Source organism: Macaca mulatta, chromosome 9 (genome assembly GCF_049350105.2).
Source record: "Macaca mulatta isolate MMU2019108-1 chromosome 9, T2T-MMU8v2.0, whole genome shotgun sequence".
Taxonomy (NCBI): Eukaryota; Metazoa; Chordata; class Mammalia; order Primates; family Cercopithecidae; genus Macaca; species Macaca mulatta.
Window position 1 is genome coordinate 144,914,558 of NC_133414.1, and position 19,440 is coordinate 144,933,997.

General features: G+C 57.9%; 1 protein-coding gene across 1 annotated transcript in view; it reads right to left on the bottom strand.

Annotated features, from left to right (window-relative positions):
• Positions 1–5,095: 5,095 nt before the first annotated feature.
• The window catches only part of CFAP46 (cilia and flagella associated protein 46), a 128,339-nt gene continuing 113,994 nt past the window's right edge, over positions 5,096–19,440 (bottom strand). Inside the window, 8 exon segments of the mRNA NM_001190957.3 lie at positions 5,096–5,593; positions 7,123–7,203; positions 7,653–7,734; positions 9,624–9,736; positions 10,628–10,730; positions 11,051–11,086; positions 11,162–11,222; positions 11,429–11,499. Of these exon segments, the coding sequence (NP_001177886.3) occupies positions 5,542–5,593; positions 7,123–7,203; positions 7,653–7,734; positions 9,624–9,736; positions 10,628–10,730; positions 11,051–11,086; positions 11,162–11,222; positions 11,429–11,499 (599 nt within the window). The 3' untranslated portion in view covers positions 5,096–5,541.

A 19,440-nucleotide genomic window follows, 5' to 3' on the forward strand; every position in this document is an offset into this window, starting at 1 on the left:
GGCCTCAAGAGCCTCCTTCCAAAGACGAGGTCTCCTGGGGTCAGGGGTTGTAGGGACCGTCCCTGGTCTCTGCCCCTTGGGATGTTGAACACCCCAAGTCCCTCCAGCACCCCGACCCCACCCAGGCTGGACTCAGGGCAGGGCCAGAAAGACGGGCAGGTCTGGGTGGGCCCCAGCCGCAGGCAGCAGGTGGAGTTCAGCCGCGTCCCCATTATCTTAACCCGTCTCTTGCCTCTTGTCACAAGGAATTAAAATCCGTAATAAGAACATGTAAGAGCTCCCCGTAATTGTGTGGCCATTAGCCGACTGCACGGGGTGTCAGTCTAGCCATCTCACTCCGGTCCCAGTGAATTGTGATAAAAATGTCAAACAATTAGATTATATTGGCCACTAGCACAGTGATGAGTAGCCAGGCAGGCGTGTCCCTCGAGTCACCCTAACAGCAGGAGTGGCTCTGCGCCACGCTAAAGCCACTCCAGGACAGCAGGACGGGCCGATGGGGGTCAGCATGTCGGCCCAGCAAGCGGGAGCATCCCAGGAACCCACGCCCCAGAGGGGCAGGGGAGGGTAACCCCTGGGAACAGGACAGAGGTGGGGGGCCCAGGCCCCTCTGAGGGTGCAGAGCCCTGAGCTCAGCAAGGAGGGGCAGGGAGCTCCCAGGGCCCAGCCCTGCACGTGGGAAGGGGCTGGGAGGGGGATGAGCAGCTGACCGACCCCAGAGCCTCAGGTCCACCCCCTTGGCCGGGTCTCCACGGCCCTGTCCCCACAGCGCTGTCCCCTCGCAGGACTCTCGCTCCTCCTGCCCTTCCCAGGAACCACGGCTGCCTTTTTTTCTTATGGGTGAAGACGTATTGGAAATTGATTTCTGTGTTGGAAATGGGATAATTAAACTGGTGGTTTCCATCTTCATCATCGTCATCATAAAAAGAGGACAGCCGGGTGAGGCTGGCGTGAGGTGACACCCACGTCTCGCACGAGGGAGCATTAATTGAATACAAATGGCCTCTCCTGGAGTTGCTGAGTTATATTTCAGAGATATGGGATAATGATGCCATTTAATCATTTTTACAAGATATAAAATTACTGGCTCCTCTGGGAAGATCATTAAGGAAAACAATTGTTCACAGCAATTGAAGATAGAGTTTTAATTATTTAACACAGAAATTAAACTATTAGAGACCAGTGTTGGATGAGGCAACTTAATAGAAATTTATATACAAGCATCTGTGAACATTTTAGTTTTATTAACCCGCCTAATTCCTTCATCCAAATCCGTCTGAAAGGCCTCTTGGCTGTGCCTGTAAGCTCCGGCCCAGAGCCCCTGTGTTTCCGGGGAGGACGGCCAGGGCGTGGCTCAGGGGACAAACCGGGAGCTCCAGGAACCCAGGGGCACCAGGACAGGCCCCCAGGCTGCAGGGGAGGGCCTGAGGCTGCCAAAGCAGGGAGAGGTGGAGGTGGGGTAGAGGTCAGGGGGCGGCAGGTGCACCTGGGGATTAAAAGAGGAACGACTGCAGGGTGCTGGCCACACCTTTTGGCCTTCCCTCGGCCTTTTGGGTGGGAACTTCGGGGACCCACCTTCCAAGCTACACGTGTGTGACCCCAGTGGGTATGGGACGGGGAGCACCAGCTGTGCCCAGGCCCCCCAGCCCACTCTGCTGTGGCCCAGACCTGATGGGGCCCTGTCGCCCCACCCTGTCCAGAGAGGCCCCCTCCGCCGGTGCAGTGAGGGGCTGAGGCTGCGTTCCAGAGACCGGGCTGCCGGGACTCACACTCCTTTAGAGGGTCCTTGCCAGGTGCTTGTCGCAGGGTAAGGGGGGCTTTAAACGAGGACCTGGACTTGACCATCTCCAAGTGGGGAAGCCGGGAAAGGTACTGGAGACACAGCACAAGCTTCACTGTGCGGGAACGGAGGCTGACGGGGGCCAGAAAGGACCCCTCAACATTGCCGTCTGGTGTGGCTTTGGGTGCGGGCTACGAGGGAGCGCTTCCTAAAAACCCTCGTTCTAAATGTGTAAACATTTTCCATCTGTCAACTAATAAATGGACGTTTTTAGAGGGTGGAAGAACTGAGGGCACCAAATTGGGCGGCTTGTTGGGGGTGCCCTCCACCCACCTGGGACCCGAGCAGGACGAGGCCTCGTAGGAGGGAATCACCAGGTCTGGAGGGAAGTCACCTCGCCCAGCACACAGTCAGGAAGTTGGGGGGGCAGCCCCCAGCCTGGGCACAGTGAGCCTCACCTCGTGCTCTCCCGAAGGCCCGGGCCAGGTTTCCAGCTGCTTTCCAGGGAGAAGATGGGGCTGCCGAGCGTGTGGCCTGGGGCCTGTGCTCACCCGGTCACTGCCCGAGTGGGGACAGCAGTGCAGGAGGGTCCCTGCCTCCCCCATCCCGAGGGAGGCCTGGGCTGGGGGCCCGCCGGCTGGTTTCGCATCTCCTGGAAGTCCCGGCCCCCACAGTCCGCGTGGTTTCTGCAGTGTGCTCAGGGCCTGCAGGCTGACGGCTGACACCGCGAGACCGCCCTCCGTCCCCCATCATCTCCAATAAATTCCAAGCCTTCTGCTCTTGCCTTATAGTTTTTAGGGTTACATAAATTTCACCGATGCAATTTTTTTATGCTTGAATATATTACAGAATGCCACTTCTGTTATGGAAGCTAATTGATAATGTGATTTGTTATGTTGCCGGGACATAATTCAGAAAGTTATTTTAAAGCCTGTGATGCATGGAACAGCACTCACTGTTTAATATTTCTCACATGCGTGGACACAGCGCAGGGTAAAAAATGTGGTACTGCACGGATGAAATATTTCCAGAAGCTTTTATTCTTGTTGTTTGGGTGGGCGCCAGCAGCTCCATAGAAGGGAGCCCATATTTCCAGCGCAGCTCTGATTTGAATTTATTTCCTGGTCATTAGTTAGCTTTTTTTTTTTTTTCCTAAACTGAAACAAGTATGTGTATATATTTGAAAAAAGAAAAATCAAACAAAAAAGGGAAATCACACATAACCTTTCAATATTATCAAAGATGTGCATTTAAAATTTCTATGTCAAATTAATGATAGATTCACAGGAAGTTGCAAAAACGGTGCACGGCGCCGCATGTCCGCTCCCCGGCTTCCCCAGCGGTGACACGGCACAGCTGCAGCAGGCGGCAAAGCCGGGACGTGAGACAGGTTCACGCTCTCGGTGAACTGCGGGTGCGTGGTCTGTTTTCACCACTTGTACAGGCGTTCCTTCCTCAGGCAGCGACGGGCATTGCTGTCACAATCAAGACACACAACTGGTGTGTCAGCCGCCGGCCCCCGTGCCAGGCGCACTCACTGTGCAGTGCCAGAGCTCGGCCGCTTTGAGACACTCTGCAAGCCGCACCCTGCCATGGGTGAAGCTTCTGAGGCTGGCTTTGTCCTCAGCCCAAGTCCTGGAGGTCTGTCCGGGCAGGAGCCACCATTCCTTTGCTTCTGTTGCCGGGCAGTGTTAACCCCGAGTGGACAGGGCAGGGTGTGACCGTTTGCTTGTGGACGGACACAGGGTTGCTATAAACACTCGTGTGTGCGTTTGTGTGAAAGTGTATTTCCCGCCCTCTGGGCTAAACGCCCAACAGTGCGGTTGCTGGGTTCCGGCTTGACAAGAATCAGGGAAACTGTTTTCCAGACGCTGCCCCACAACGTGTGAGACGCTGCCCCACAACGTGTGAGACGCTGCCCCACAACGTGTGAGAGCCCATTTCCTGGTGTCCTCACAGCATTTGATGTTATCCTTATTGTTTTTTAAATTCCAGCTATAGGAATAGGTACGTAGGCCTTTTTTTTCCTTTTTTTTTAAATTTGAGACGCAGTCTTGCTCTGTCGCCCAGGCTGGAGTGCAGTGGTGCGATCTCGGCCCACTGCAAGCTCCGCCTCCCGGGTTCAAGTGATTCTCCTGCCTCAGCCTCCCGAGTAGCTGGGACTACAGGTGAGCACCACCTCGCCCGGCTAATTTTTGTATTTTTAGTAGAGACAGGGTTTCACCATGTTGACCAGGATGGTCTTGATGTATTGACCTTGTGATCCACCTGCCTTGGCCTCCCAAAGTGCTGGGGTTACAGGCGTGGGCCACTGTACCTGGCCCATAGACCTATTTTGGACAATTTTGGGGCCACCTGTCCTGACCCAGCTGTCTGGGCTCTCTTTGGCCTGGTGTCAGTGCCCCGCAGCAGTTGGATGGGTGCCCAGCTGGGCACGTGGGCTCCACGGGTGCAGTGTGGGCGGGAACGCCTTCAGCAGACCCTTCCCTCCCTCACGGCACGTTGCCCCTGCTGTCCCATCAGACATGGAGGAGATTCTGCGGTTGCACAGGCAGCCTTGGCCTCACGTGGCTCCCGCACTGAGCTCCTGTTGCCCACGGCAGGAGGGGGCTGCCCCTCTGCCTTCACCTTTCAGGTCCCAGGCTGAAGAAACAGCTCCATGCAGAGGGCAGGCATGAGCGCCGACGGGAACACGCGAGGCTCGCACTCTGGCCCTTCAGGGCTGTCCTGGGCCTTCCCCTGTTCTTGGCCAGAGCCCATGTGTGTGGCCGGAGGGCGAGTCCCCAGAAGGCTCTGCAGGCCCCATGGTCCTCCCATGGACCCCCAGCCCCCACCCATCTGGCTGAGGTGGGAGAGACAGACCCAGAAGCTCAGAAAGGCCATCTGGAGGCACCTTTCCTTCCCCAGGAGCCCCTGGACGCAGCAGCCCACCAGGAGTGTGCGCGGACCCCCAGGAGCCCCTGGACGCAGCAGCCACCAGGAGTGTGCGCGGACCCCCAGGAGCCCCTGGACGCAGCAGCCCACCAGGAGTGTGCGCGAAAGAAAAGCATCTCCTCATGAGAAGCTCTGCATGGTGCTCGCTGGCACAGACCCCCCGCCCCGCCACAAGCCTCCTTGTTCTGGAAGGTTCCTTCTGAGGGGCCCTGCACATGTGCAGGGACTGTGGCCTGGGCTGGAGTGAGCCCCACCCACACCTCCACACTGGAAAGCTGCTGGGTTCAGGGGGCGCATTTCTCGCGGGCCAGCGTCCCAGAAGGTGCTGGGCCAGGAGCCCCCCACCCGGAGCCTCAAGTCACAGACACCACACACAGAGACTGGCTTTTGTTGTTCACTGAAACACTCAAATCAAAAACAGGCTCACAGTCCAAACAGTGCTTCTGGTCTGAGCAACTCAGCACTAGTGCCCGGTGCAGCGCTGAGAGGCTCCGTCTGCTGGGGCTCTGAGCCGTGCACCGGGCACCTGGAGGCCCTGCTGGGGGTGCCTCACCCCAGGGAAAGGCGGTTTTGCCGGAAGTCACTGGGGAAGGATCTCTGGCTGAGGCTGCACTGAGGGCTGGGGAGAGGCCCAGGAAGGGGAGAGAGAGCTGGGAGCTGGGGATGGGAGCCAGGAGGTGGGGATGGGTTGGCAGAGGGGCAGGGCCAAGGGCAGAGGCAGGTGCTAGGGCCACAGCAGCTGACGGGATGCAGGTCCAGGCCTGTGCTAGCCAATGGCATGGTGCGGCAGCCCGTACAGGACCAAGTTGAGCGTGGTGGGAAGGAGCTCAGAGCTCTGGAGCAGTGGCAGCTTGTCCTTCAAGGTCTGAGAAGCCTCGTCTGTGGAGAAAGGGGCGGGAGCTGTAAACCCTGAGGCCCCGCAGGACATCCAGCCCGGTGAGGGCCAAGGCACAGGTGCGGGGAGCGGTGGCTACTCCGACTGAGGGCGCTGTGGGGAACACACTGCCATTCGCCAGGCCTCCCAGGTGCCCCCACCACCCGCACCCCTCCCGCACCGAGGTGTCCAGGCCCGCACAGCCGGGTGATGGCACCAGGACTGGACCTCCTAACCCGAAGCCCAATGCCCCCCCGCTACCCCTCGGCCAGGCGAGCTGCTCTGCTCGGGGGGCGCCCATCTAGGGTGTGGCTGCGGCCTTAGCAGGGTTGCCTTGCAGGGAGCAGCGTCCTCTGCCCCTTTTGAACAGTGTCAGTCACCCGGGCTCATGCCTGCATTGCAGGGACCAGAACTTGCAGGTCACCACTGAGCAGCAGCAGCTGAACAGCCGGCCTGGCTCTGCCCTTCCCCGATTCCCCTGCAGAGCACCGTGTGGGCCTCACACCAGCCACACCACCGCGGCATCCGTGTCTGCAGCATCCGTGTCTGCGGCATCCGTGTCTGCGCCCTGCTCTGCGTTTGCAGGGATGAGTGTGGGTTCCGTCCGCCTTCCTCCTGCCCCTCGCTCCCTCCCTCCCCCGACAAGCAGGGATCCCTGGGTCCGGCATCCCCGGACCGTGGACCACGTGCTCTTTACACGATAAACTCCTGGTGAGCGGTGGATACTGAAGGCCTTGTGGGAAGCCTTCTTAGTCCGGGCAGACCACCCCTTCCGTGCACTGCTGGGCGCCTCAACGCAGGGTCCCGGAAAGCTCCTCTGTGGCTCCTCCCGCCTCACCGTGGCTGGAGGGTTTGGCTGACTCTGAAGGATGGCTGGGTGGGGCTCCACCCGTCCATGTTTGAGAACAGACCATGTCCCGTGCCCCTTCCCGACTTTTGCCCTGTGAGGCCGAGAGACAGATGGGCGCTGGGTGCCATGTGACAGGCAGCCTGCTCTCCAGGGGGCCAACCGGACACACCCCTCAACCCACGCATTCCTCTTCTGGGAGGCCTCTTCCTGGGCTGGGACTCCTGGCCATATCCAGAGGCCGTCGGGCACTGTGGTGCAGGCTGTCGGCCCCTGCGAGTCCTTGCTTGGGGAGGGGCCAGGCACAGCTGCCTCCTGGATTTCCCACCGGTTCCCAGAGAGCCCTGGGCTCGAGGGGATTGTGTGACTGGAGCTGTCAGCGAGGAATCAGCTGTCTGACGAGCGCGATGCTCTCCCTCTGGGTTCTGGAGCCACGTGGCGTTGTGGGCCGTCGCTGCCGAGGCCATCGCTGCCACCGTGGGGGGCTGGGCAGTGCAGAGACGCCGGCAACTTCCAGGCAAGAACAAGCCCTCCCCCTTTCCGGCTCCTAGTTAACGTCGGGAGTCCCAGTTCCCCACGGAGAAGCGGAGACACCTGTCCCCGCAGGGCTGTGGGGTGCACATGCCCCACGGGCAGCGGCTACAGAGGGTGCTGAAGGCTGCGGGGTGCAGGCCGCCCCTCCCCTACCTTGGTTCACGGCCTCTTCGCCAGTCATCTTCTGAAGGAGGCGCACCGTTTCTCCAACCGGCTTCCCGACGGCCAACAGATCTGGGAGAGAAGCGTCCCCTCAGGCAGGCATGGACACCTGGCAGTCTTGCTGAAGGGGTACGGGACAGGCCCGGGTGCCCGGGGCCCACGCACTTTCCCACAGCACGCTGGCCCGCAGCGCGTTGTCCTGCAGCAGCGTCGGCCACTGGTTTGCCAGGATGCTCTTGACACCCACCAGGCTCAGCAGGATGGCCGCCTCGACGGGCTCCTCCAGGGACAGTTGTGAGGCGCTGTGGAGACCCGGCTCCCGTGGGCTGGCGCCAGGGGCCCAGCCGAGTCGCCTCCTCCCCATGCACACCTCACCAATTGCTGGAACGCATGTGCGCCCCGACAGCTCTCGCCATTCTTGAAACCCGCCCCCGCAGGCCCCTGCTCCCTCGTGGGTCCCACGCTCATCTGACCTCTCCATCCTCAGCACCCCCGCCCACCCACTCCGAGCAGCCAGGCACCTCCTGTGCTCCACGGTCTCCATGTGCCGCCTCAAGCTCTGGTAGGACCGCGCCAGGTCCAGCAGGACCGCCACCTGGCACTCTGCCGGGATGGGAAGGGTGGGAAGAGCGGCTCAGCAGCCTTGGCCCAACACGGGGAGCGGGGGTGGGGGTGTGGGCGAGTGGGGCCTGCACCCCCAGGGCACGATAGGGCATGGCACGCTGGCCCCTCAGTTCCAGGCTCTGACCTCATGACCGTCAGGTTCTTTGCAAGGACCCCCTGGCCACAGTGGACCTGGCCAGCCTCAGGAGCCCAGGCCCTTCACAGCCTCCTCCAGGTGATTGTGCTGGGCAACAGGAAGTGTGGGAAGCCCACCTGGGCCCCCCAGCTTCCTCGGCGCCCGCACCATGACTGGACACCCTGGCACCCCACATGAATGAGGTGTATGAGGTGGAGCCCTCCCCAAGGACGGAGGGACGGGTGGCTGGGGGGCAGCACTGACTGGGGGCCGATGTGAGGGGCCACGTGTCCCTGTGTGGTGGAGACATGGGAGGCTCCTGGGATGCAGGGGAGTCCTGGGCACTGGGGATGGGTTGGTCACCCTGGCCTGGGGCCTCCATGGAAGCAGGGACCGGGGACCAGTGCAACCCTGGGCGTGCCTGCTGCGAGCCCTGTGGGTGCCAGGGGATGGCTGCCCACTTCCACCGGCAGCCCGGCCGTTCCTGCTGAAAGGACCCCCAGCCGCGCGAGGCCGAGGCTGCCGGGGAGTCGGGGGAGCCTGGCGAGGCCTCTTCTGCTTCACTCACTGCCTCGCTTGGAGTTAAACTTTCAAAGACGCCCGTTTGTAGCTCCACCTAGGATGGGCTCTGGCACCTCTGAGGCCAAGGCCCAGGCTTGCAGAGCAGAGTGGGGGTCCTGCTTGGCCCCACCCAAGTGCAGGCCCCAGGTGCCAGGTGCCACGGGACGAGTGTCCACACACCTGCTCTGCTCCATCAACGGGCCCACATACCTCATGGGGGGCACAGCGCCTCCCGGGTCCCTGAAGGGCTCCCGTCAACCCCGCACAGCGGGGTCATCAGCAACCCCACCAGAGAAAGTCACAGCGAGTGGGCCGGCCCCGCAGAGGGGGCATCCAGAGGGGGCATCCCGGTGGGGCTGCAGCCACAGGAGCTGAGTCTGAGTGGTGGCCTTGGCACAGGGCTGAGCCACGCCTGTCTCCTGACCGCTCAGCCTGCAGTGTGGAGTGGCCGCGCCTGCTGTCTCCATCAGCGCCACCCTCGGGCCGTGGCATGTGACGGGGTGATGTGCCCCCACGCATGTGCTCTGCTCATGCCATGCCCCCAGCCTGCTGTGCCATCCCCACCTCCTGACAAAAGCCCCCTTGTGCTGGAGCTGGCTGGGGTGTCACTGTGCCGGGCACAGCCCGACCACACCTGGCAGCCCCTCCACGGCTGGTGGACAGTGAAGGGGAAGGCAAGGTCCCAAGTGCCTATGATTAGACTAGCGGGGCCCTGAGGGAGGGGCTGTGACCAGTGAGGTCCTGAATTGCCCACCCCAGCCTTCCTGGGCTCCTGGGCCCGGCACTGACTCCTGGCCTGCCAGGTCTGAAAAGCCGTGCTGGGCGGAGTGGGGGCACTCAGAAATGAAGGACGGGAAGGCCAGAAGCTCCTGTGGCTTCCACGTCTGTGTGGGCCAGGCAGGGGGAGCAGGGGTGAGCAGAGGTCGTCCACCTGCAGACAGGAGGGGCTGCGGCCGCAGAGGGTGGGGGCAGGTGGGGGCTGCGGACACAGAGGGTGGGGGCAGGTGGGGGCTGCGGACACAGAGGGTGGGGGCAGGAGGGGGCTGCGGCCGCAGAGGGTTGGGGTGCAGGTGGGGGCTGCGGCCACAGAGGGTGGGGGGCAGCACCAGCAGGTTACAGTGGCCCTGCTTTGTCCTCAGGCGGATTTGTGCTGTGCCCCCGGGGGAAGGGGTGCCAAGAGGACCCCTCTCACCTTGCAAGTTCATGGCGACCAATCTCTCCACTAATATATGGGACAGGAAGCTCTCCATCCCATAGAAGAAGAAGCCGTTGCAGCTGCCCAGGGCCTGCTCCCACTGGGCCTGGCTGCAGAGAGAGGAGAGCGTGGGTCAACAGTGCCCAGGCACCTACGCCAGACCCCACCGTGGGTTTTTAAAGCAGGCCACATCCTGTGTGGTCCACGCCTGTCCCACTTGTGCATTCAACTGAACTTTCTTTCTTGTTCCCAATGCCCACGCCTCGCTCCTCTGTGCTCCGATCACAGGGGTTCCGTCGGAGCCTAGTCAAGGGGACCCCCCACGAGCACTGACTTCTGTGCTGGAATGAACACCCTCCCCGGGCGGGGCTGGCTGCGGGAAGTGTGAGGGCTTTCCCAATGGCCCAGCACGTGGAGGTCAAGGCACCCCCAGTACTCCAGGGAGACAGTGGCCAAACCCGGGTTCCCTCCTTCCATACAGGACCCCAGCCCTGCCCCTGCAGCACCCCCCTCTGCACACACCTGCCCCTGCACGCACCTGCCTCTGCACACACCTGCCCCTGCAGCCTCGCCCCTGGCATGGAGCCTGTGACATAGAGCGACCCCTCCCACCCGTGGCTCTCCCTGGTTGCTCTGGTTCCTTGCTAGCTGCTTGTGGACACCTCTGGACCACAGAACCCCGAGGGCATCTGGGGGGCAGAGTCTGCAAGTGGTCTCTGGAGGGGCTGCAGTGCTGGTGGTGAAGAGGCAGCCCCTGCTGCTGGACCACGTGCTATCGGTGACCCTGGGGGCCCCAGGTTGCCATCTGTAAAGTGGGGACAGTGCCCCTCGCCCAGTCTCTGTGAGGACTCAAGGAGCTGGGTCTGTCTCAGCATCGCCTGCTGTACCTGGTGGGACTTGCGGGGCAGACCCAGGGAGCTGGGGGTGGGGGACAGTGGCTCCCCACTGGACCCTCGAGACCTGCCACACTGTAAACGACTCCTGGGAGCCCAGATCCGAACCTGGGAAAGTGCTTGCTTCCCAGATGTCCCACCCATCGCGAAGTGAATGTGTCTTGGAATCTTTCCAAAATGTCTTGGGTGATGGAGACAGGAGTCAGCATTTCTGCAAGGAGAACGGGGTGGATACAGACCACGGTACTTCATCAGACACACGTGTGCAGGGCCGGGGCCCTGGGGAGGGATCACGGTGAATGCAGGTGGATGTGTCAGTGCCCTGCCATGCCCTGTGGGGTGATGGTAGAACCAGGCCAGCCAGAGAAAAAACCCCAACAAATTAAAATATTTAAAGCCAACACAGGGCAAGCACATGTGCAGATTTTGGAGCCTCGAGGAGTGGGGCACCAGCTGCTGCCCACGACTGCAGGGTGGCAGGAGGCCTGAGGCTGGCGTGTGCCTGAACAGGGAGCCCTGTGGAGCACCCACCTGGGCCCTGGGCCTCCTCGTATGGGTCCACGATGACTGGGTCCTGGTCAAGGAGAAATGGGAGCACAGGGTGGGGTCTCGGTCCCCCCACTGGGGCTCATCAAAGGATACACTTGAAGTTGTCGGAGTCGACTATGATGCAGTCAGCGGGGATGGTCCGGGGGACGCTGCCCTGCAACCACAGAGCAGGGTCACGCCAGGTGCAGGGGCCCGAGCCCGACCGCCAGCTGTGCCCACAGAGCAGGTCACGCCAGGTGCAGGGGCCCGAGCCCGACCTCCAGCTGTGCCCACAGAGCAGGTCACGCCAGGTGCAGGGGCCCAAGCCCGACCTCCAGCTGTGCCCACCAGCCCGATCCCCCACCACAGACCCCCACCTACCTTCCTGCCCTTCTTCACTAGGCTTCTCTTTTTGGGGTCTCTGCTTCTCCCCTCCTTTTTCACGCCACCTTCTGTTGAAGACAAGAAAGAGGCAGGGATGTTTGGCAGCAGCTCGAGGCAGCCGTCCGGCCACACTGTCGGTTAATTTCATGTTATGCAAATTTCACTTCAATGAAAAAACACAAGTTGTGAAAACAAGCAATTTTAATTTTTGTGAAGTTGACAAGGCAATAACTTCTGAAATGCAAAGGTTCACGGGGTTGGGGAAAGCCCTCAAGGAAGAACCACTCTCGAAAGGCTCCAAGGCCCACCTGGCTACCATTCACACACCCCACTGGGCACTCACCAGTGTGCCTGCCGTGCCTGGGCCCCTCACCGGTTCCAGGGCCTTCTGTACAGGGATTTACAACTGGCCCCTTTCTACATGAACACTTTCTTTTGCAGGCTCTGCATAGACAGCCGTGTGCCTGGGAAGGATGGCCACTTCCCTCCTGTTTGTGCCCCGTCTTTTCTTTCCTTTCTGTGTGCCTATGTTGGGGCCTCCAGCAGACAGCAGAATGGACGCACGGATGGGGCTCAATGCTTCACCCCCTTCAGAGAGGCTGCTTCTAAGGGAGCCCATTAAGAAGGAGGCTCTCTCTAGCTTTTGATGGATTTCTTTATCAGGATGGGGCATTGCGTTCGGTTCCTGGCTCACAAAGTAAATGTGTGCGTTTTATCAAATGCTTTCACCCTGAGCTGACTGAAATGCTCACACGACTGTTCTTCTAGGACACCTGTAGCGTTTTAAGGTTAAACTGGGGCCGGGCACAGTGTCTCACGCCTGTAATCCCAGTGTTTTGGGAGGTCGAGGTGGGAGGATCGCTTGAGCCCAGGAGTTCGAGACCAACCTGGGCAACAGAGTTAGCTCCTGTTTCTAAAAAACACCTAGCCGGGAATGGCGTCCTGCATCTGTAATCCAGGCTATTCGGGAGGCCGAGGTGGGAGGATGGCTTGAGCCCAGGAGGTGGAGGCTGCAGTGAGCTGTGATTGTGTCACCGCACTCCAGCCTGGGTGACAGAGCGAGACCCCGTCAGGAAGTGGGAAGAAGGGGAGTGAAAAGGCTAAACTGAGTGATGACAGCTTATCTTTTATGCATTTTTTGTGCCGTTCTGGAGCATCTGGGAGGAGTTAGGCTGGCCTAGGGAAGGATGGGAGGAGCTGTCTACTTTTTCTGATACCGGGGAGATTTATCTAATGCTGACATGATTGTTTCTTGACAGTCTGGCAGAATTCAGTGGAAACATGGAGAAAAGGATATATTTTTTGTGGGCAGACTTAAATCCATCGATGTGCTTTTTTATTGGTTATGAGACTCTTCAGGTTTGCTTTCTTCCTGGCCTCTCAAAGTGTTTTCTCCTAGTATTTCGTCCTTGCTGCCCAGGGGTTTTGCTACATTGGTTCAAAGTTGCTTGGAGACGTCCACGTTCTCTGGTCGCCTCTGGTGCGTCGTCAGGGCTGTCTCCTTCCGTTTCCGGCTTTCTTGGCTGCTCTTCTCTGTGGCATCTCTGTTTCCTCGGCGTCATCTTGGCTGCTTTCTGCACGTGCTCCTCTGCTCACCCTGAGATTATTCTGCCTCCTTGCTCTGACTTCTTCTTTTTTTGAGACGGAACCTCGCTCTGTTCCCCAGGCTGGAGTGGGCGGCACCATCTCGGCTCACTGCAAGCTCCGCCTCCCGGGTTCACGTCATTCTCCTGCCTCAGCCTCCCGAGTAGCTGGGACTACAGGTGCCGCCACCTCGCCCGGCTAGTTTTTTGTATTTTAGTAGAGACGGGGTTTCACCGTGTTAGCCAGGATGGTCTCGATCTCCGGACCTCGTGATCCACCCACCTCGGCCTCCCAAAGTGCTGGGATTACAGGCTTGAGCCACCGCGCCCGGCTTCTTAAACCAGGTGCTGAGCTTCTGAATTCCTGGTGCTTTTCCTGTTCTAACATTGACATTTACAGCTGCAACACCTTCTAAGTTACGTTTAGCAACATCTCGCTAGTTTTTGACATTTCCATGATCATTTCATTTCTTCTGAGTCCCATGAGATATTTAGAAGTGTGGTCTTGAATATTCAAGTGTGCGAGGATGGAAAAAACTCTGCCTTGGAGAACTGCTTTCCGCCCTCCTCACACTGGCCTCAGGTGTGGGCCGTCTGCCGGCGTCTGAGACACGGTAGGATCTGCTTCTCAATTTTGTGATTATTCCCAGCGTAGTTGAAAAGATTGCAAATCGCCACTTTTGAGGCACAGAGTTTCATGTCTCTATTAAGCCAAGATTGTTAATTACGTCACCCTGAATCCTCTCTTTTTGCTTTGTCTGTCAGACCCGTCAGTAATCCAGGCACGGTAAGATCTCCCAGCGTCGGGGCTGGTCAACGGCCACACCCCGCAGTTTCTACTTTTTATTGCTTCTTGTATTTGGAGGCTATTTCATGTCTCTGAGGAGGTGAACCTTTGATTCTCATGGTGTCCATGTCCCTAATAATGCCTGGCTCTGAGGTCTGTTTCCCTTGAGAGTCAGACACCAGCCCTCCGGGTTACTCTTAAATATTTACTCATTTTCGCTTCTCTTGGTTTATCACGTGGGGGTCACTTGCGATGGGTGGGTTCCTGCAAAGGGCATGCAGCTGCATCCTCTTATCTCCCGTCGTCTCGTTAGCAGGGTTGGCCAATTTACTTTTTCTGATATACAACATAAACTGGCCAACTTCTACCATCTTACTGTTTTATTTTTATTTGTCCTGGTTTTCTATGTGTTTCTCCATTACTGGCTGTTGGATGCCTTGATTGAGGTAACTGGCTCATTCGTCTTCCTCATTCATTCTTCCTTCTCTATTCTTTGGGAGTTTGCACACCAGCTCTCTGGTGGTGCCCTTAGCGTTTTACCACGCGGTGCGGCCACACCTGGCGGCGCCCCAGACTCAGCGGTTCGCGGCTGAGGACACTCTCTTCCTTTTGTGGCCGCTGGGTAATGCATTTCAAAAAGACTTAGATCACCGGCAGCCCGATTTTCAGTTACTCTGTGGTGAGGGTTCTGTTAGTTTCTGTGGCTGCCGTTAACCAATTACTACAAAACGGGGGCTAAACGTGGCACCGCTTCCTGTCTGATGGTTCTGGGAATCAGAGGTCCGAATGGGGTTCACCGGCTCACAATGGCGCACCGGCCCGGCCACCCTCTTCCTGGAGGCTCCCAGGGAGAATCCGTTCCTGGCTCCCGGCCATGCTCTCCATCCTCACCCTCGGCAGCGCAGCCCCCAAGCTCTTTCTCTGGCCTTCCTGCTTCTCTCGTGTGAGGGCTTTGTCATCACCTGGGCCCTCCCATATCCGCAGGATCGTCTCCCACCTCAAGTCTGGAATCGTATCTGCAAAGCCCCAGGACCATGCGACGTCACAGGCTCACAGGCACCGGGGCTGGGCCGTGGGCACCCCTGGGCGGCCCGTGCCACACTGTTGTTAGAGTGTCTAGTCCGGCTGCTGCTTTCCTGTTCTGCCCCTGCCACGATGGTGGTGGCTGCACCGGGAAGGATGTTTCAATAAGCGATGCACAGACAGCTGGATCCCCTCAGAGAAGAAAACCTTAAACTCCACCTCCCGCTCCACAGAGTCCATCTCAGATGGCAGTTAGGTGGAAACGTGAAAGGTGGGAAACGAGAAATGCATTTAGAGGATGTCGTTGGAGAATATTTTCATGATCATGAGGTGAAGAAAGATTTAAAAATCCCAAACACACCTAATGACAAACCACAGCTAATAGTGAAAAGCACAAAGCTTTCACCTCAGATCAGAAACAAGGCAAGGAAGCCCACTCTTTTTTTTTTTTTTTTTTTTTTTTTTTGAGACAGAGTCTCGCTCTGCCGCCCAGGCTGGAGTGCAGTGGCGTGATCTTGGCTCACTGCAAGCTCCGCCTCCCGGGTTCACGCCATTCTCCTGCCTCAGCCTCCCGAGTAGCTGGGACTACAGGCACCCGCCACCTCGCCCGGCTAGTTTTTTTGTATTTTTTAGTAGAGACGGGGTTTCACTGTGTCAGCCAGGATGGTCTCGATCTCCTGACCTCGTGATCCGCCCATCTCGGCCTCCCAAAGTGCTGGGATTACAGGCTTGAGCCACCGCGCCCGGCCGGAAGCCCACTCTTGACACTTCTTTTAAACTTCTGTTTAAACAGCGCTGGAGGTCCCCGCTGGAGCAGTCAGGAAAGAAAGAGAAATAACAGGCCAGGCGCGGTGGTTCACGCCTGTAATCCCAACACTTTGGGAGGCCGAGGTGGGTGGATCACCTGAGGCCAGGAGTTTGAGACCAGCCTGACCAACATGGGGAAACCCTGTCTCTACTAAAATTACAAACATTAGCTGGGTATGGTGGCGTGCACCTGTAATCCCAGCTACTTGGGAGGCTGAGGCAGGAGAATTGCTTGAACTCAGGAGGCGGAGGTTGCAGTGAGCTGAGATCGCGCCACTGCACTCCAGCCTGGGCAACAGGGCGAGACTCCATCTCAAAAAGAAATTTAAAAAAAATTTAAAAAAGAAAGAGAAATGACAGGACACACATCAGAAAAAAAGATGTGAAATTATCTGTTTGTAGATAACAAGCTCTTATATATACAAGACCTCAAAGACTCTACCAGAAAACTGTTAGAACTAATAAATTAAGTAAAGTTGCAAGATACAAAATCAACATACAAAAATCAGTATTTATATATATTACCAATGAACTATCTGATTAAGAAATTAAGAAAACCACCTTATTTCTTTTCTTTTTTTTTTTTTTTTTTTTTTTGAGAGGGAGTCTCGCTTTGTTGCCTAGGCTGGAGTGCAGTGGCCGGATCTCAGCTCACTGCAAGCTCTGCCTCCCGGGTTCACGCCATTCTCCTGCCTCAGCCTCCCGAGTAGCTGGGACTACAGGCACCCGCCACCACACCCGGCTAATTTTTTGTATTTTTTTAGTAGAGACGGGGTTTCACCGTGTTAGCCAGGATGGTCTCGATCTCCTGACCTTGTGATCCACCCGTCTCGGCCTCCCAAAGTGCTGGGATTACAGGCTTGAGCCACCGCGCCCGGCCGAAAGCCACCCTATTTCTAGTAGCATCAGAAAGAATAAAATACTTAGGAATAAATTCAACTATGAAGTGAGAGATCTGTGCCTTGGAAACTGTAAGACACTGATGAAAGAAGTTGAAGGAGACATAAATAAATGGGAAGATATCCTGTGTTCTTTGATTGGAATAATTAATATTTGTAAATGCCCATAAATGCCACATCTTAAAGCACCAGCTATTAAGAAAAAGATTGATAAATTAGATTATAATAACATTAAAATATTTTGTTCATCAAAAGACACATTTAAGAGAGTGAAAAGACCAGGTACAGAGAAGACATTTGTCATTGATACAAACAATAAAAATTATATCCAAAGTATACCAGGAAAATCCAACAAACCTCAAAGAACAAAACCCAGATAACCCCACAGGACTGGCGAGAGACGAAATGGGCTCTTCACAAATGGCTGGGTGGTGAAAAGCCGGAAGGACTGGGACTCCCGGGCACGCCAGGACATGCAGACGGATGGGGTGTCTAGTAACAGGGGGCAGATAAATTGTGCAGGGTGGAACATGGCTGGCCACAGAGACCAGCCACGGAGCCAGGCAGGAGCTGGAGCCACAGAGACCAGCCACGGAGCCAGGCAGGAGCTGGAGCCACAGAGACCAGCCACGGAGCCAGGCAGGAGCTGGACGCAGCGCGTGCCTTCAGATGCCATTTGCAGAGTTTAAGAACAGGCACCCCAGGCTGCAGGATTTTGGGGTGCCAATGTTGGAGGTGAGGTTGTAAAAGGCCCTGGCTTTGCAGTACAGTCAGGAGGGTGGGCACTATGGGTGGCGAGCTGGGCTGGGGAAGCAGGGGTGGCTCTCGGGTGGGAGCAGGTCCTGCCTCCTGCCTGGTGCTCCATTTGGGCATTTTTCTAGAGACGTGACACACTTCACTATCAAAAATGGTTTCCGACACCTCCGTGAGCCTCGTGTCTGTGCCAACCGACTCCAGCTCCGGCCTCCCTGCCTCTCCACCTGGCATGCTTACCCTCTCCACAGCCTGAGCCCCACCCAGTCCCGGGCCACGGAGCCGCCCTCCTGCCACGAAGGGCAGACACGTCCACGAAGGGCAGACACGTCCACGAAGGGCAGACATATCCACGAAGGGCAGACACGTCGTCCATGTGGTGAAGGCAGGAGGGCGGCCAGAGGGGTGAGCCAGAGTTCCGAGAAGGGACTGACAGTGGCCTGCAGACGGACAGGGCACCCGGTGGGCCAGAATCAGATGGAGACCAGCTATAAGCTGCCACGCCGGCTGCTGTGGCAGGCCTGGAGGAGCCTCCCTGGAACACAGCACCTGTGGGGGCCTCCGTCCTTGGGGGCCTCCATCCTTGGGGGCTTCCGTCTTTGAACCGCCTCCTTCAAAGATCCACTTCGCGCCTGTGCCCTTGTGCAAGCTTCTGTGACCCCGATGCAAATTTGCTCTTTCTGTATTTCATGTAAAAAAATTCCACTCACAAGCAGGAGACTCCACAAGGGCTTGGGGTCACGGGAAGGGTCAAAGTGCCAGAATACAGAGTCCAATTTTAGATTGCTCAGGTTCAGCTGACCACAGGGAGCTGCCTGCACTGAAAGTGAGCAGTGCGACAGGACTGGACGGTGCACGCCTATGAGTCACGGCCACAGCAGAGGCCACGGCACACCCAGCCCCGGGATCTTCCCCAAATGCCTGTGACCTCCCTCCCGCACCCGCGACCCTCCCCCAACTTCTCCCGCAGCCCCAGCCCCCACCCCCAGGAAGCCACGTACCTGCCTTCTGACTTGTACGTTAGTTTGTATTTCCCAGGCTTTTGTAAAAACGAAACCATCCCCGGGCACTCCCTGGATCCAGCTTCCTTCCCTTGGCGTAATCCTTCCGAGTGAGCCCCATCTACACTGTCCCAGGCACCGACAGTCCCCCCTCGGCGTAATCCATCCGAGTGAGCCCCATCTACACTGTCCCAGGCACCGACGGTCCCCCCTCGGCGTAATCCTTCCGAGTGAGCCCCGTCTACGCTGTCCCAGGCACCGACGGTCACCCCTCGGCGTAATCCTTCCGAGTGAGCCCCGTCTACGCTGTCCCAGGCACCGACGGTCACCCCTCGGCATAATCCTTCTGAGTGAGCCCCGTCTATGCTGTCCCAAGCACCGACGGTCACCCCTCGGCGTAATCCCTCTGGGCCCCGTCTACGCTGTCCCAGGCACCGACGGTCACCCCTCGGCGTAATCCCTCTGGGCCCCGTCTACGCTGTCCCAGGCACCGACGGTCACCCCTCGGCGTAATCCCTCTGGGCCCCGTCTACGCTGTCCCAGGCACCGACGGTCACCCCTCGGCGTAATCCCTCTGGGCCCCGTCTACGCTGTCCCAGGCACCGACGGTCACCCCTCGGCGTAATCCCTCTGGGCCCCGTCTACGCTGTCCCAGGCACCAACGGTCGACCCTCATTGGCAGGCAGGACCCCACCACGTGGCCGCACCCTGATGTGCTCATCTGCTCACTGGGTGTCCAGGCGTCTGTCACGTGGGTGATGGACCTTTCTGTGGTTTCCCGGTTTAGGCCATTGCAGATAATGCTGCTGTAAACATTTGTATGAGTTTCTGCGGACGTGTGTCTCCTTATCTCTTTGGTAAATACCTAGGAGTGGAATGACTGCGGCATACAACAGGCCTGCGTTTAACTTGTTAAGAAACTGCCAAACCGTCTTCCAAAGTGGCTCCAGCATTCACCATTCCCCTCAGCCAAGAACGAGGGTTCCGGTTCCACACCCTCGCCAGCACGTCCTCTGGTCGACCTTGTGAGTTTCGCCCATTCTAATAGGCGTGCAGGGGTATTTCACTGTGGTTTCCATTTGCATTTCCTTGATAATTAATGATGTCAGGCATCTTTCCATCTTTCCATCGTACTTTGTTTGCTATCTAAATCTTT